Source organism: Natrix helvetica (assembly GCF_964273705.1).
Source record: "Natrix helvetica genome assembly, chromosome: 1".
Taxonomy (NCBI): domain Eukaryota; kingdom Metazoa; phylum Chordata; class Lepidosauria; order Squamata; family Natricidae; genus Natrix; species Natrix helvetica.
The window spans coordinates 150,462,522-150,478,162 of NC_138548.1; the positions used below are offsets into that span (position 1 = coordinate 150,462,522).

General features: G+C 36.3%; 1 protein-coding gene across 5 annotated transcripts in view; it reads right to left on the reverse strand.

Annotated features, from left to right (window-relative positions):
- Nucleotides 1-1,077: 1,077 nt before the first annotated feature.
- The window catches only part of MMADHC (metabolism of cobalamin associated D), a 15,065-nt gene continuing 501 nt past the window's right edge, over nucleotides 1,078-15,641 (reverse strand). For 2 of the 5 annotated variants that reach the window (XM_081945070.1, XM_081945071.1), the window contains exons 2-8: nucleotides 13,295-13,332; nucleotides 11,477-11,621; nucleotides 10,741-10,958; nucleotides 8,969-9,074; nucleotides 8,316-8,446; nucleotides 5,430-5,516; nucleotides 1,078-3,669 (exon numbers count right to left, since the gene is read on the reverse strand). In XM_081945070.1, coding sequence (XP_081801196.1) covers nucleotides 3,475-3,669; nucleotides 5,430-5,516; nucleotides 8,316-8,446; nucleotides 8,969-9,074; nucleotides 10,741-10,958; nucleotides 11,477-11,621; nucleotides 13,295-13,309 — 897 coding nt within the window. In that variant the 5' untranslated portion in view covers nucleotides 13,310-13,332 and the 3' untranslated portion in view covers nucleotides 1,078-3,474. Of the gene's footprint in view, nucleotides 3,670-5,429; nucleotides 5,517-8,315; nucleotides 8,447-8,968; nucleotides 9,075-10,740; nucleotides 10,959-11,476; nucleotides 11,622-12,209; nucleotides 12,362-13,294; nucleotides 13,333-14,987; nucleotides 15,055-15,641 lie in introns of those variants that run through there. The other 3 variants (XM_081945069.1, XM_081945073.1, XM_081945072.1) reach the window with 3 other exon arrangements.

Consider the following 15,641-nt stretch of genomic DNA (forward strand, 5'->3'; position numbering starts at 1 on the left):
GAGATGCATGCATTACCCCATGTATATAACCCAATACCTGGGCAGTCTGGAGGCTGGTTGCCCTAGTCCCTTGCCAACCAGTTATCTGAAAAAAAATGGGATGCAGGTTTTTTTCAGACAATAGACCAAATCTATGTCAGAACTATGATTTAAACATGAAGAATTCATCCAAGTGAAGTGTTACTGAGCCTTAACTAGGTTTCTATAATTCAGTAGATTTTTTTTCTTTCACTCCCTTTCTTTCCTCCCCCATTTTTTCCTCTTTCTTTTATATATACATATATTATTCTCTCTTTTATTTTGCTATTTCTTTGTTAAAACTGGCTGGACTATAACTGTCTTAATCCCAACAAACCTTAGCAGAGCTTCAGGAAGCATTAGACTTCATATAATGTAGCATAATTGGACATTCTCATAGTGTTTTAGAAATTCTAGTACCACTTATGTCCTTTTACAGTTATTTAAAAGCTTATAGCATTTAAATTATTAATGTAAAACTACTTGTGATTTTATAGAATTCTCATTTTAATTCCCATGCTCTCTAATTGTATGTTAATAATTTTATCTTTAACTTATTTTATTGATATATTTTTTAAAAAACTTCTATTTTAAAATAATTATTAATTCTACTCTTGTTCTGTGATTAAAATAAAATTGACCGATTGACAAATTATTCCATAATTTTCTCTTCTTTTTCTATTAAGAAACTGCACGTAAATTATGTGACCGTGGGGGATGCTACAATGGTTGTGTGTGTGAAAACTGGTCATGTCACTTTTATCAGTGCCATTGTAACTTTGGACTGTCACTAAATGAATTGTTGTAAGTCGAGGATACAACACACTTTCATTCAATCATTCATAAAACAGCCCCTCTAACATAGATGAGAAAGATAAGACAATACTTTAAAACAGTTTTAGTGATAAATGGTTACAGGAAGAATTGCTGGTTTTGAAAAAAAGAGCGACAATTAATTTATACTTCAGTTACTTCTCTTTCCTATAATATCACAATCATACTGGCAGCATTAAAAATTGTTAACACGATAATTAAAATAACAACATTATGCCCACAATATTGAATTCCCAGTTTATTCTTTAAATTAGTTCCAATATACATCTTAGAAATTATGTCAGGACTAATGAATATTTACATGTTTTTTTGTTCCAACATTTATTCAGTATAAAAATAGGTGTACATATAGCAGATTTCAAATTATACCTAAATTTACAATTCATGAAGCTGTCTCAATAGCAGCCTACCAATAGTTCTAAAATAAAATAAAAATAAATAAAAGTTTATCTCAAGAAACAGGTAGCTTCAAAAATTTGATTTTGGCAAAGTTCTGCTTTTTCCTGATCATCTTCTGGCAACTGATTTGATATGTGATATCTTTCCCTTTCTTGTCTCTCTTATCCACATAAATATAAAAGAAAAGTAAGAAAAAACTCCAGATCTTTCCTTCCTGCAGAGCCTTTACACCCTTAAAGGCAAATGAGCAGAATTGCAAGTACCCCTGCTCCTAAGGTCAGCTTCCCACAATGCTACAATCAGTAACAATACACATCTGCCCTCGAATGTGGTTTAAAAGATGCCAAACTAATTTAAACTATTTGTAATGCAACATCTGGAACAATTTTACTACAACTGCTTGCAAAGAAATTGAAGGCAGGTTGAGGCACTCAGCAAAATGAAGTGAACAAAGACGCTGCCATTTGAGTGGGCTGACAGAAAATTAAAATCTTCCCATGTAAGAATTTCACGGAAACAAATTCTATTTTCCGGTTTGTTTTTTCTCCTTAACCAAGAGGGCACAAGAAAGATTCCTCCACCCCATTATTGGAATGGCCTCTTGACAGGGAATAAACTTCTTCAACCTAGCTTCACTCTTCGAAGGTGTGAAGGAAGTCAGGCAGGAAAGATCTGCCGCATGTGGAAGTTGCTTGTTCTTCCACAGAGTTTGTAGATGCATTTAAAATATTGTAGTCCTCATTTTCAATATCAAATGTACAATCAGATCATTCACTGTTTCCTTATTTTACAGCATCCATAAACCAAGCTTTAGCCTATTGCAGTGATGAACCTTTTCAGCACCGAGTGCCCAAACTGGAACATGCGTGCATGTGGCGAAGCGCTGGCAACCTGAAGATCAGCTAGCCGGCGTGAGCATGCCTGCGTTTGGCCATTTTTCGGGTCATTTTTGGCCCCCAAAACGGCCTGAAAACAGCCTGTGTTTCGGGCATAAAGTGACCTGAAAAACGGCCTGAAAATGACCCAAAAATGGCCCGGAGAATGGCCCAAAGAACACCCTATTTTTTGGTCGTTTCTCGGGCCATTTTCAGGTCGTTTTCCAGAACTCCGGCACCCGCGAAGACCAGCATGCACGCTGAAAACCAGAAGAGCAGCAGGCGGCGTGCCTGCCCACAGAGACGGCTCTGCGTGCCACATCTGGCGCACATGCCATAAGTTTGCCATCACAGGCCTATAGAAGTGTTTGTTCATATGTAGCATCTTCAACTATTGTAAACAAAATCACAGAGAAAAAAATTCAAATGATACATTTACACATATACAAAGATTGATATTATACATCACTCTCCAGCCAGGTTGGAGAATCTCAAAATCATCAATGTAACCATGAATTATTGTGGAAACTCACTGACAGCTGTTGCATTCAACTGATACAACAATCCAAATCCAGTTAAGGTTAACCTTGAGACACCCTACTACTAGAGATATTCAACATAAACTGATGTGTTGAGTAATTTCAACGTGCCATGTACTTAGAGACACAAAACAGCCGTCTGTGAGCTCCTGTAACACCTCAAGAGATGATAATTATTTGCTAAAAGAATTCAAGGTATACTTGTATTGAAGGAGTGAACCAGAAGGTGACAAGCTAGATTCAAGAGGTTGAACTGCACCTCCAACTTTGCATGTTAACACACAATAGTGTTGTGTTGCTTTATGTTTTATCGTCAGTTGCAAGAGAATCCAAGTGAATCACAATTTTTCAATAATCAAGTTGAGCGATTTTGGTAATATTCAAACAACATATAATACTGGTTCTGGTAAAAATTAAGATAGTTGAGTTTGTTATTTTCTTTTGCTGAGATAATTGTGCAACCACATTTTCCTTCTTCAACATTATATCCAAAGATGTGTAACCAAAGTAAGGTGAGAGTGTTGAGGATTTGTACTCTCAAATAAAACTGCTGAGGGCATTTCATTTCCTTTCCAAGAATGAACTCAGGATTTCAGAGACATGTGTTTGTGTGTGTGTGTGTGTGTGTGTGTGTACACATTCATGCACACACATACGATCTCAAAAATAAAATGTTGCATTGGTATATAAATCATATACTACAAAACCTAGAATAAATAATAGAACTTTTCCTATCTATAAATCAGCATTACTTCATCTATCTACCGCTAACAATGTTTATTAGCCAACTTCTAAGTGAAAAGGTGCTATTAATTCCCACGCAGTTTCTTCATGATAGGGCTGTCCGGGGTAGCATTGGTAAATACGCTTCCAACTAGAACGTGAGTTCCCCATAGATTATGCCGAATAACTTTACAGCAGCCTAGGTCTTCCACAAGAAATCCTAACTGGTGATAGCGTTCATCAGTTTCAAAAAGAGTGTTGTTTGTGTAAGGGCCAAAGAACTGAAAGGAGAGAAAAAGAATGAAACGTCGAGTATTATAACAGTTGATTTGATTAAATTCCTGCTTAAGTAAATGCACGTAGTATTTTTTATTTCTATGAGGCATTATCTGAATGAATTGATGTGCAATTATTATCAGCAATACTATGCTCTTAATTTCCACATTAACAAAACAGATCTATAGTGGTGGCCAAAATTGTGGAAACGTTTTGGGAAAAGTGTACAGTATTTTTGAGGATTGATGGCAAATAACATCAGTTTTTTTGGAGCAGTACCATAAAATTATATATCAATGGAAAGATAATTTGATCAAGAATGTAATGCAATAACTTTTATGAAGGATTCGAGATAAAGGTGGCTTCATTCATGGAATTTTAGATTTTTGGGCCAAATTCCCATAGTCTGTGCCGAACAGTCCTTGCACTCAACTTCACATTGCATTGCGCCATTTCATCTTGTATACACCCAGATGATTTTCTTCTGTCACATAGGCACAGTCTCTTAATTCTTCTATCATCACTTGCTGTCGTGCACCTTTTCCTGCCTTGTAGTAGTTTTGTAGTAGCTGAGTCTTTTTATACCACTTCAAAAACTTAGAAAGGCCACCTTTGGTTACGTTTCCACCATTTTTTCTTCTAATTTCTTTATAACTGTAGCCTTGTTCACTTAATAATACTATTTTACATTGCTTTCTGGGCGACCAGTCAACTCTTTGCACCATTACTTTAATTTTATTATGTTTTACAAGCTCACTAAATGAAGGAAGACAAAAAAATCCAACCAACTTGATAGCGATCGTATAACACATTGGAAAATGTCCTCCTCTCAGCTTCAATACAAGACATCAATAACTGAATCCTACTGTGATCTGATTGGCTCATTGCCAAACCAAGATGACACCTGACTGGCTCTCTGAATATTCATGCTCATTGGCTACAATCAGATGAAGGAAAGCTACCTGACATCAACCTAAGCAAGTTGTGCTTCCTTTTTCTGGTTATTTGGCTATAACGTTTCATAGAATACAGATAATTGAACAAACTTTGTTGCATTACATTCTTGATTAAAGTATCTTTCCATTGATATATAATTTTATGGTACTACTCTAAAAAAGATGGTGTTATTAGTCATTAAACCTCAAAAATACACCAAAACCATGGTGGCGCAATGGTTAGAATGCAGTACTGCAGGCTACTCCTGCTGACTGCCAGCTCTCAGCAGTTCGATTCCTACTGGCTCAAGGTTGACTCAGCCTTCTGAGGTTGGTAAAATGAGGACTCAGATTGTTGGGGGTAGTATGCTGACTCTGAAAACTGCTTAGTGCGGGCTGTAAAGCACTGTGAAATGGTAAAAGAGTCTAAGTGCTATTGCTATAACTGTGAGCAGATTACTAACTGCCGGGATTACAATCGCATGACCATGGATGTGTTGGGGACAGCCAGAACTCTAAAGGCTGGTCGTTGAGTTCCACTTATTCAGCACCGCCAGAACTTTGAGTGGTCATTAACAAGGACTGCCTGTACCTCAAAAAGCTCTTGTATCACTAAGTATGAAACAGGAAAAACTATGTGCAACACCCTGAATTCCTACATTGATAGATAGAAAATACCATGCCAATACTTATTAAACAAAAACAATTTAGTCCTTTAATGGCAATCAGCAAGAACAAACAACTGATGGAGGATTTATACTCTACTGCTAGTTTGCCTAAGTCTGAGCAAGATACACCTCTACTTTCTACATTTTAACATAAATACTTACTGCTAATCCTGATGTCGGATCAATAAAGTCTGCCCAGTAGCCTTCAGAACACAAAGCGTAGCAAATTTCCTTAGCACCATTGATAAACTAAGAAGAGAGAAAATAGAAAAATGCAAAATATCAAGCACAAATTCACTTCAAAATCAAAGAGCAAATGCTCAGAACTTCAGCTGATCGACTTGAATAACTTTACCAACAGGATTAACACTATTAAGCTATATTGGGGTCACGTAAAGTCTATAAGGATATCTTGGTGCTAGTCAATAGAGTTAATACTTCACGGGGTTCTGTGTAATATGATTACTTTCATTGCTCACTTGAATTGTAATGTTCTCTAAATTTCACAGCATCTAAAATTAAAATGAAATAACCACACATTATCTACTTTTCTCATGTTAATTCATTGTTTTGCCTTGATCAGAAAATAAAAAAGCTAGTACAATTTAAGGTTTAAAAGCTAGTAAGGAAGCTTTCTAAACTCTTATCAAGTAAATTAAATTGAATGAATGAATGAATAAATAAATAAATTTCTGAGTACATGCAGAAGTAATATCTTACTCCAAAGTATATTGTATCAATTCAGAGAAGCCAAAACCAAAGGGACCTATAACTATGTAGGAAAAAGGGATGTTTTCCCTAAACCACAAAGAATATCTAATGTAAAATATTATGGTAAAATTTAGCAGTGGCTTCAGCCATTTGCAATGAACATGTTTAAGGCTCATACCATTTACGATTAATTTTTGCACTATGGTGCATGATATATATTGAAATTAAGCCTAATAAAAAGAACACATAGGAACATATATTTCATGAAAAGCTGACTATATCTAGATAGCTTTCAAACACATGGCTTATTAAACCAAATATATGTGCATTGCAAAAACTCAAAATCAAATCTCTACACAAAACGTTGTTTTGTCTAACCCCCAGTAAAGTACAAGTTGTCAGTTTTAGAACAAGCTAGTATTTTAAAATCAGAAATAAACCATTGTTTCCCAGTTGGAATGCATGGGAAATTATACTAATTAAGGCTTAACTTGTTTTCAATGCTTTCTCTCTCTCTTTTTTTTGCAACATCTTCAAAGAATCAATACTTGAGCTTTGCCTTATTATCTCAAATTAAGTTAAAATACATTTAAATTGACACTCAAGTAAAGTGCAAACCCTGAATGATCTTATTCTGAATCTTCTGCTATATGTTAAAGATGGAATATTCTTCCTGGCGTTATCATACTACTTACAATCCATAAAATTATCAAGAATTCTGAATTGTTTCAAGCATGATGATGGCTAGAAATTTATCATAGAACAATAGAAGGAGCAATCTGGAGCTAATACTTCCAGATTGCTCCTTCTATTGTGACTGTGTGTTACTTAGCCAATGTACAAACTATGTATATTCAAAGGAAGTTGAAGAATAGTTTTAAGCAGTAATTAGGAATACAATCTGCCAAGTTGCTTTTATTATTCTTATAATAATTACTATGAATATTACATCTAAAGTTACATTATTCTTCTATAAAAAAAAGAGTTGTACTCAATACTTATACAAGTTTAAAAACAGTAGTTTTCAACAAAAACATACGCAAGCTACATATATGCAGTATTTTAAATTTAACTCTCTCGGTTCATTTTAATAATATTTAATCCATCAATTTTCAAACTATAAGTTATACAGTAAAAGTATTCTTGCTTTGCTCATGTGGAACCATTAAAGCCATGCAACTTATTCAGACAGCAATTCTCCCCCTAAGTGAGTCACTCTTCTGAATCCATTATCTAGAAGCCAGAAATCAGCTCCAAATGCTTTAAAATGAAATGTCTAGCAGTTAACTAAAAGCTATTGTTTCATTACAATTATTCAGAAATGGAAAACAACACCCTCAAAATGTGAACTTTTCTTTTAACTAGACATGTTCAGTAAATAACATTTTATGGAGAATACCACCAGTAAATACTGACATCTGTTGGAACTTAATTACCAACTGCTTAAAGCCAAAGTGGTTAACAGGGAACCCGGAAAAGGAATGACCTCTAGTGGCAATTTTGCACATGGACAGAGCTAAATGTAGTTTTTATTTAAGCAAGTACCAACAAGCTTTCAGATGAAACCCTTAACTTACTATACAGAATGAAAACATTAATGTCATTATGTCATTCTAAAAATAAGTATGCCTAGTTTTTTTTAAGATTAATACTTTCTTGTGAAAAATCAGTGACATAATTAATGTAAAGTTAATAGTATGTGTAGATGGATATGGGTACAAAGATGTGTGTGTGTTTATGTATGTATGTATGTATGTATGTATGTATGTATGTATTCTGTTTCCCTGAAAATAAGACCTCCCTGGATAATAAGCCCAATCAGGCTTTTGAGTGCATGCACTAAAATAAGCCCTCTCCCAAAAATAAGCCCTCCCTGAAAATATTGCAACACAGCAGCAGCCAAGAGGTGACCACACTCACTGCCTCTTGCACCTCAAAAATAATAAGACCTCCCCGAAAATAAGGCCAAGCTTATTTCGGGGGTCAAAAGAAAAGAAGACCTATTTTATTTTCAGGGAAACACAGTATGTATGTATATAAAGGAAGTTGGTTAACAGTTTAAAAAAATATAATGCCTCTTCAGAACTTAATTTGATTTTTGATGACTGTGGACATATCTAGGTGCTTCTTTTTGACTTCTACAATTTAACAAAATCTCTGTCCTTTCAAATATGCTTTACATTTGTAAATAATGCTTTACTTTCTTAGAATACACTGAATTAGGAATGTATGCATATATTTGGGCACTCACATATAAACACACACACACACACACACACACATACACAAACAGTGGAAAGTAATTGCATCTGATCATCCTAAACCAATGTGACTTACATTTTCAATGAGGCCTTCTCGCTCATTTTCTACCTCTTCACTCCACCCACTCATATCGTTTACAGTTTTCTGCGTTACCGTTAGTACTGTTATATTATTGGAAACAACATCTGGAAACATTGACTCAAAATCTATAAAACATAAGATATAAATATTTTAAATAACTTTTCCATGAACTATTTCTACACTATTTGCCAAGTGCCCAAAATGTGGTTATGTGACCATGGAGTGTGTGTGTGTGTGTGTGTGTGTAACCATCTTAGCTAGCTTTTTTGTGGGGGAGAGGTTCGGTTGTAACTTTGGTTGCTAAGCAACCCGCTGTACATTGAGGATTATCTGTAGTCAGCCTCTAACAACCAAGAGGAAGGGACATTTGCTCCTAAAGGCCTATTCTTTAACAGGTGCACTAAATACTTTGCTCATATATAAAACTGGTCTAGGATTAAAAAGAAGGCAAAAGGAAGTTAATAAAAAAGTAAAATTGATTCGAATGTCCTGAAACCCCAAGAAAATTAACCAAGTTACCATGCTAGATACAAAACACTTCTTAAACTGTCAATCTGTGCATGTTTTTCTTCAAGCTACGATTTACACACTTTTAAAAAAATAATTAACATTGTGGAGGGATGGGTGTGTGTGCAAGAAACCCATACCTTTGCGCAACAATTCTGGGCATGTTTGTATCACACATTCTACTTTGGCAGTTTCAAAGTAACTTTTGGCGTCAGCAATATCTTGTTTATGAACAGCATTATTACCCTGGAAAAAAAAAGGTACGTTTTGAACCTAATGAATACTATTGATTAGAAAATGTTAGATTTATTTTAGTCTTTTGTTCCAGTTGTTGGAATTCTAAGGTTCTGCAAAAAAAAAAATACATTATTTAACTTCTAGGCATGTGAAGTACATCTGAATTATTGTCAGGCTTTAAGGCACTGCCGTAACATACCAGTGACAGTCCACCTGTATATAGTTTCAATTTCTCATGATTTTTATGTTTTCATGGTTTTGTAATTTTTTTTTTCTTAACTGTTGTCCAGACTCCAAGACTGCAGCAACATATACATTTGTAAAATAAAGAAACACTAACCCATGCATTTTTAAAAAAAATAAACCATAAAGGCATTTCAGCTCCTGGAATGATTGTTTAGAGTGACTGTTTTTTCAAATTCTGCTTCAAAACCTTGTGATGCATTCCCCAGCAAAAGGAAGAATACTAAAAAACAAACAAACCCAGGATTCTTTACCCATCAATACAACTTTTCCTATAATGTACAGATAAGAGAGTTATTCTAGCATAATCAGTAATTTTTGGTTAAAAAATCACCCAAGGCACTTATATCTCCAAAAGGACAGGATCAGTTTTGGCATTGACAGTCAGAATATATATATTCTAAAATGGAGTCTAACAATCATCTCTTCAGATTTTTTTTCTCAGTAAGTTTTAGAACAATCTACAAATATTATTTTCTATCAGAAAAACTCATCTTCATATCCTTTTTGCTTTATAATTGACACATTTACTGCTATATGTAAATTACTGCTACAGATTTTGGCTTCCTGTTCCCATTCCCTCCAGTAGACAACATGGTCATCATGACTTCTGTTGGCTTTTGTGAACAGCTAAGTATTCATTATTCAGAAAATTAGATTTTAGCCAGTGAGACACATTTAGAAAATACAGGTGAAACTCGAAAAATTAGAATATCGTGCAAAAGTGCATTTATTTCAGTAATGCAACTTAAAAAGTGAAACTGATATATGAGATGGACTCATTACATGCAAAGCAAGATAGTTCAAGCTGTGATTTGTCATACTTGTGATGATTATGGCGTACAGCTCATGAAAACCCCAAATCCATTGCAATTGCTGCAAAAGGGGCCCAAACCAAGTACTGAGTACATATGCATGCTTATACTTTTCAGAGGTCTGATATTGTTCTATGTACAATCCTTGTTTTATTGATTGCATGTAATATTCTAGTTTTCTGAGATGGTGGATTTGGGGTTTTCATGAGCTGTACGCCATAATCATCACAATTATGACAAATCACAGCTTGAACTATCCTGCTTTGCATGTAATGAGTCTTATGTCATATATTAGTTTCACCTTTTAAGTTGCATTACTGAAATAAATGAACTTTTGCACGATATTCTAATTTTTCGAGTTTCATCTGTACGGCTGAAAAACTTCCAAATGATAAATTGTGATCAAAGTGAATCCACTAGAAAGTTACTTCTTGACTTGCACATGAACTCTGCGAGGAATGTCTGGTCTAGCAATTGCCATGTGGATGATAAATTACTGTGCAAGTTGAACTCTACATTAAAGATGCATCTAGGACTTCCTATGCCATCCACCAAAGGAAGCATTGAACACATTTCTAGATTTGAATCTCACCTTCCCAGGAGACTTGTACACTTACCTGGAACTCGTTGACATACTGGGCCATCACAAATTCATGCCTTTCACTTGCCAAGGGTTCCATTAATAGATCGGGCACTTTTTTATGAACTTGTCTCGTCTTCTGAAGTGCCGTCCCACTTAGGTGACAGTCAAAACCTATATTACCAGGTAGCTGAAATCTTTGGTCCTGGGGGCCAAAAGGTCCCATCATTTCATCTGGCCACACAGTTTTTGGACCTAAGAAAAATTAAGTTTGTGTCACTGTAAAGCACCCACACACAGAATTTGTTTTCAGCAGTGAAAGACATTGCTTTTTGAAAGTTGCAGCTTAAAAGTGGAAGTGTATTAATAGAAGCTGAAAAAATGTGTCCCATTGATCTCAGTGGAAGTTAGTTCTGAGTAAATGCTTAAAGTTAGGCTAAAAGTATCAAAAGACACAGATGACTTAAAATATATATATGATGCCAGTTTGGTATAGCGGTTAAGGCATCAAGCTAGAAATCACAAGACCATGAATCCAAGTCTCGCCTTGGGCACAAAACCACCTGGATGACCTTGGACCACTCACTTTCTTGTCTTAGGAAAGAGGCAATGGCAAACCACATCTAAAAAAACACACCTTGCTAAGAAAACTGCAGGGATTTGTGCAGGCGGTTTCCGAAGAACAGACTTGATGGAATGAAGGGGGGAAAATATTTGCTATAAAGATATGGCTTTAATGATCATTAATGTGAGAAAATTGGAATTTTCCTTACATATGTCAGGAGGTGCAGCAGCAACAGAAGGCTCATCTGAGCCAGAGGATCCTGCTGTGGAAAAAGTCTTGGGAGTTATAACTCTTCTAACCAAAGAATAGAATCCTGGCAGGTATGTCACCAGTCTAGCTCTGTTACAAAGAACCTAAAGGGGACACAAAGAAAATTGAAGGCAGCACAGGTTGTGTATGAAAACTATGACTTAACACATACAGTATTGTTCCACAACAGCTGGTACAGGCATGGAACATGTTACAATGATTGAATTGGCTCCCAGTGGATTAGAGAGGCGATGGAGGGAATTTCTTCCTGGCTACTCCCCTGAAGTAACAGATGAGTCCACCACATCTGTAGTACTTTGGATGAGAGAGATCATTACACATATGATGGAAATGAATGCAATGACATACTTCTCAGATTTAACAAACCTTTGGGAAGAAGGGACATTTCTTCTCTCCAAAGAAACTGTTACAATAAGGATTCAACATCCTTGAATTTTGCTTGTTAATGTCTTATATTAGCAATTAAAGAAAATACTTGAAATGGATTAATAAAAACTAACATTTTAGATGTGGAGTTTTATACAATATTTACCAAACAATTAGTACATCTAAGTATATACTAAGTTTATATTAAAGCACATATAGGTAGTACTCATTTAGCAACCATAAATGGAACCGGCAACTGGGTCATTAAGTGAAATGGTTGCCAAGTGAGAGGTGATGGTCCTTACTTCAGCATTCCTTTGCTTTACAGAGCTGCAAAAGTCATAAAAGTGAGGATTGATGGTAAAGTTATTTTTCATCACTGTCATAACTGTGAATGGCTGCTGTACAAGGCAGTTGTTAAGCATGGAATACCTGTTCATGAAAATGATGGAATTATCTGCAAACAAAGCATAATTAAAAAAGATGTATGCATGCTTTATGCCAGTTCTTCCTCTGGCAAAGTTATTAAATAGGATAGGTGACAAGTTAGTTAAACTGGTTTATCTGGAGATAGAACATTTTTTATTACTAAACTGGCAGGCCACTTTATAAGTTGATTATAGTATTCCACCATTCTTTATACTGGCAGAAAGTTTAACCCAGCCTCCTGCATAACTTGATCAAACATATTCCTAAACTCAAAAGTCTGATAAGAACAAAGCCAGAAAATTATTAGGACACAAACTAATGGAAACATATCTTGTTTTTTTTCTTTAATCTGAACATGAACTGAATCAATAAGGCTCAGGTGACTGGTACCACCTCAGTGTAGTTTACTGTAATGACAAATATTCATCATTTGGCTGACAATCAAGTAAAGTTCTGATCTTAATATTTCTACCATATTATTTCTATTTATACATTTGTCATTGGAACTTTAGTCAAGTTTCATTTCTTAATTAAAACTTGTGAGTGGAAGATTACAACACAAGCTATGCTTCTGATTGCCACATAAAAAAATAAAGGGTTTTTTAAATAAAGAGTGAAAAAAAAGCTGTAGTAAAAACAAGATGGATTTTCCCCCATCATCAAGAGTGGGCTGTTATATTAATACAGAGGATGGTAATTATTTTTAGATGCATCATGAAGAAAAACAGTATTAACAATTTTACGCATTGCTTTCTTATTATACTTGAGAGATCTGAATAAAAAACAATGTGTGACATTTTTATAATAGGTATGTTAAAAACATACTAATTCCAATCCTATATATAACAACATTGTATTGTGTCTTCATTATTATTGATCTCACAAAAGATTTTTTTTTAAAAAAAATCCTTACATACAGGTATAGCTATCTGGTATAATAAAAATTAGTTATACTACTTACAGTTGCCATTTCCATGTTTTTCTTCCTTTAAAGGAACTCTGAAACAAAGACATATATAGAAGAGTGGGTCTGAAATGCAATTTAGTAATCATGGAGAGTATTATATATTAAAAATAAGTTATTCCACTGAAAGATGATTAAATCTGAACACCCTTCATCAGCATGACGTTCAGTTTACCCTTATAATAAAGAAGCAGGAGAAACATTAAGATCTCATTTGGATTCAATAGGGCAGGATACAACTCCTAGTTGTGAGATATTACATTATTCCCTTGAATATCTTACAAATAGGATCATGGTTGTTTCATTCTTCCTTTTCAACATTAGCACATGTACTATTCTGAGAACAGGTTTTAGGCTTTATACTCTATGGTCAAACAATATATTTTAAGTTGGCAATTTGTGAGTGATGATGCACATAATTACTGAGAAAGAGGTCATCTATGATAGTCAAATGAGGTTCCTTCATAGCTTCTACAATTTTTTTCAACTTTATTTTTGTTTATTAATCAAATGTGTATAGCCACCCATCTCACGGGAAGTGATTCATCCTTTATCTCTATTTACCCTTTTCTCCTCTTACTATGGCCTTTCCTAATCTGAGTCTTCCACATATACCCGAGAAGAGCTCCAAACAATCACCAGGTTGAAGAAAGATCTCACAAGAGAAAGATAATATCAAATGGACTAGAATGGTCCAAACTGCTTTAATATACTTAAATTGCCCAGAGTCATTTGGTAGAGAGATGGGCAGCATACACATTTAATGAATAAAATATTTAGAAGTAAATAAGCCTCCTTTTAACAATTTGTTGCATTCACAATCAAGTATGTGTTTTTTTTAAGCACGGCATGCCAAGACCCAGCTCTCTGGAGAAAGCTCTAAGCCCTCTGTTGGTAAAGATGGAAGGAAAGAGAAGAAGATGATTAACAGCAAGATGGATGGTTTTCATTACAGTGGCAACGAGTTGGAAGATCTGAAGGATCAGGCCACAGGTCTATGGAGATTCTCAATCATCCAGGTCATGGTTGTCCCAAAGGTGCTTTTTCCAAAACTGAAGCTTAATTGTAATTGACTGGTGGAGTCCCCCGAAAAAGCTCCTTGGATGAGAAGTGAAACGTTTTTTTTTTTAAAAAAAAACCCTTTTCCAAAAGGCAACTGGACTTTTGGAAAGTCCAGTCGCCATTTGGAAGGAAGGCAAAGAAAATCCAGTTAAAAGGCACCTTCGGGGCAACAGTAGAACCTCTGGTCACAACCATAATCTGTTCCATAACTTTGGTCGCAACCCAATTTGGTCATGACCCCAAACCTAACCAAAATGAAAGCAAAATTAATGCAGTGGCCACACGTGGGTTGCTGTTGTTTGTAAACAAACAACAGGAACTATGGCACTTACAAAAAACACCCTGATTTGGTCTTGGTCAGAAGCGTTCGTGACCAGAGGTTTTACTGAACCAGGTTGGAGACAAAAGTTATCCAGAAAACCTATCTGTGCAGTTGTTAAAAACTGACACCAACTTGAGGTCACATCATCAGCCCATCAATGTGCATCTGCATTTAGTGGGGGTGCCATTCCCATTGACTCCCAATTTCCTGTAGCAAAGCCGGTCTTTCCTTGACCCCTATTTGAAAGGCAGATATCAAGCAGACCTAACGCAGATCTGAGCCCATCTAACGCAGATCTGAGCCCACCTAACGCATCGCCGAGACATACTCGGGGGCGGAGTAAGACTTCCATTGGCATTAGGAGCTGTAAATAGGCGCCCCGCTCTTGGAGACTGAAACTCCCGCGAAGCCCCAGAGGTCCCATGCTGAGAAGGAGGAGGAAGAGGTGCGCCTGCGCAGAGCCCCTCGTTCCATCCTCCAGCACAACTCTGTGACGCGGCCGTCCCGCGCATCGCCTAGAAACAGGAGCGTCCAATCTCGTAAAACCTGCGGACTTCAACTCCCAGAATCCCCCCAGCCAGCTAGGCTGAAGTAAAGTATTTAGAAGCAAATACATGTGAACGTCCAACTCCCTGGCTGGGGAATTCTGGGGGTTGAAGTCCACACGCCTTAAAAGTCGCCAAAGTTAGAGACCTCTGGTCTAGAAGGAGCCTCCTCGACCTGCGATCCTCCGGGCCAGCAGGGCGGCAACTGCCATAATCCGCATCCCCCGAGTAGCTCCCAGTAGCCCATCTCCGAGGCGAAACTCTTCCAGGCTGGCTGGCACTTCCGAAGGAAAAGTGCGGGGCTGCCCGCGGAGCTGCCTCCCGAACAGGAGGATCCCGTCTCGGGATCTCTTACTCTTCCTAGGAGAGGCTCTCCCTAATCCGCCGGCGGACCCACACTCCACACAAGTAATTC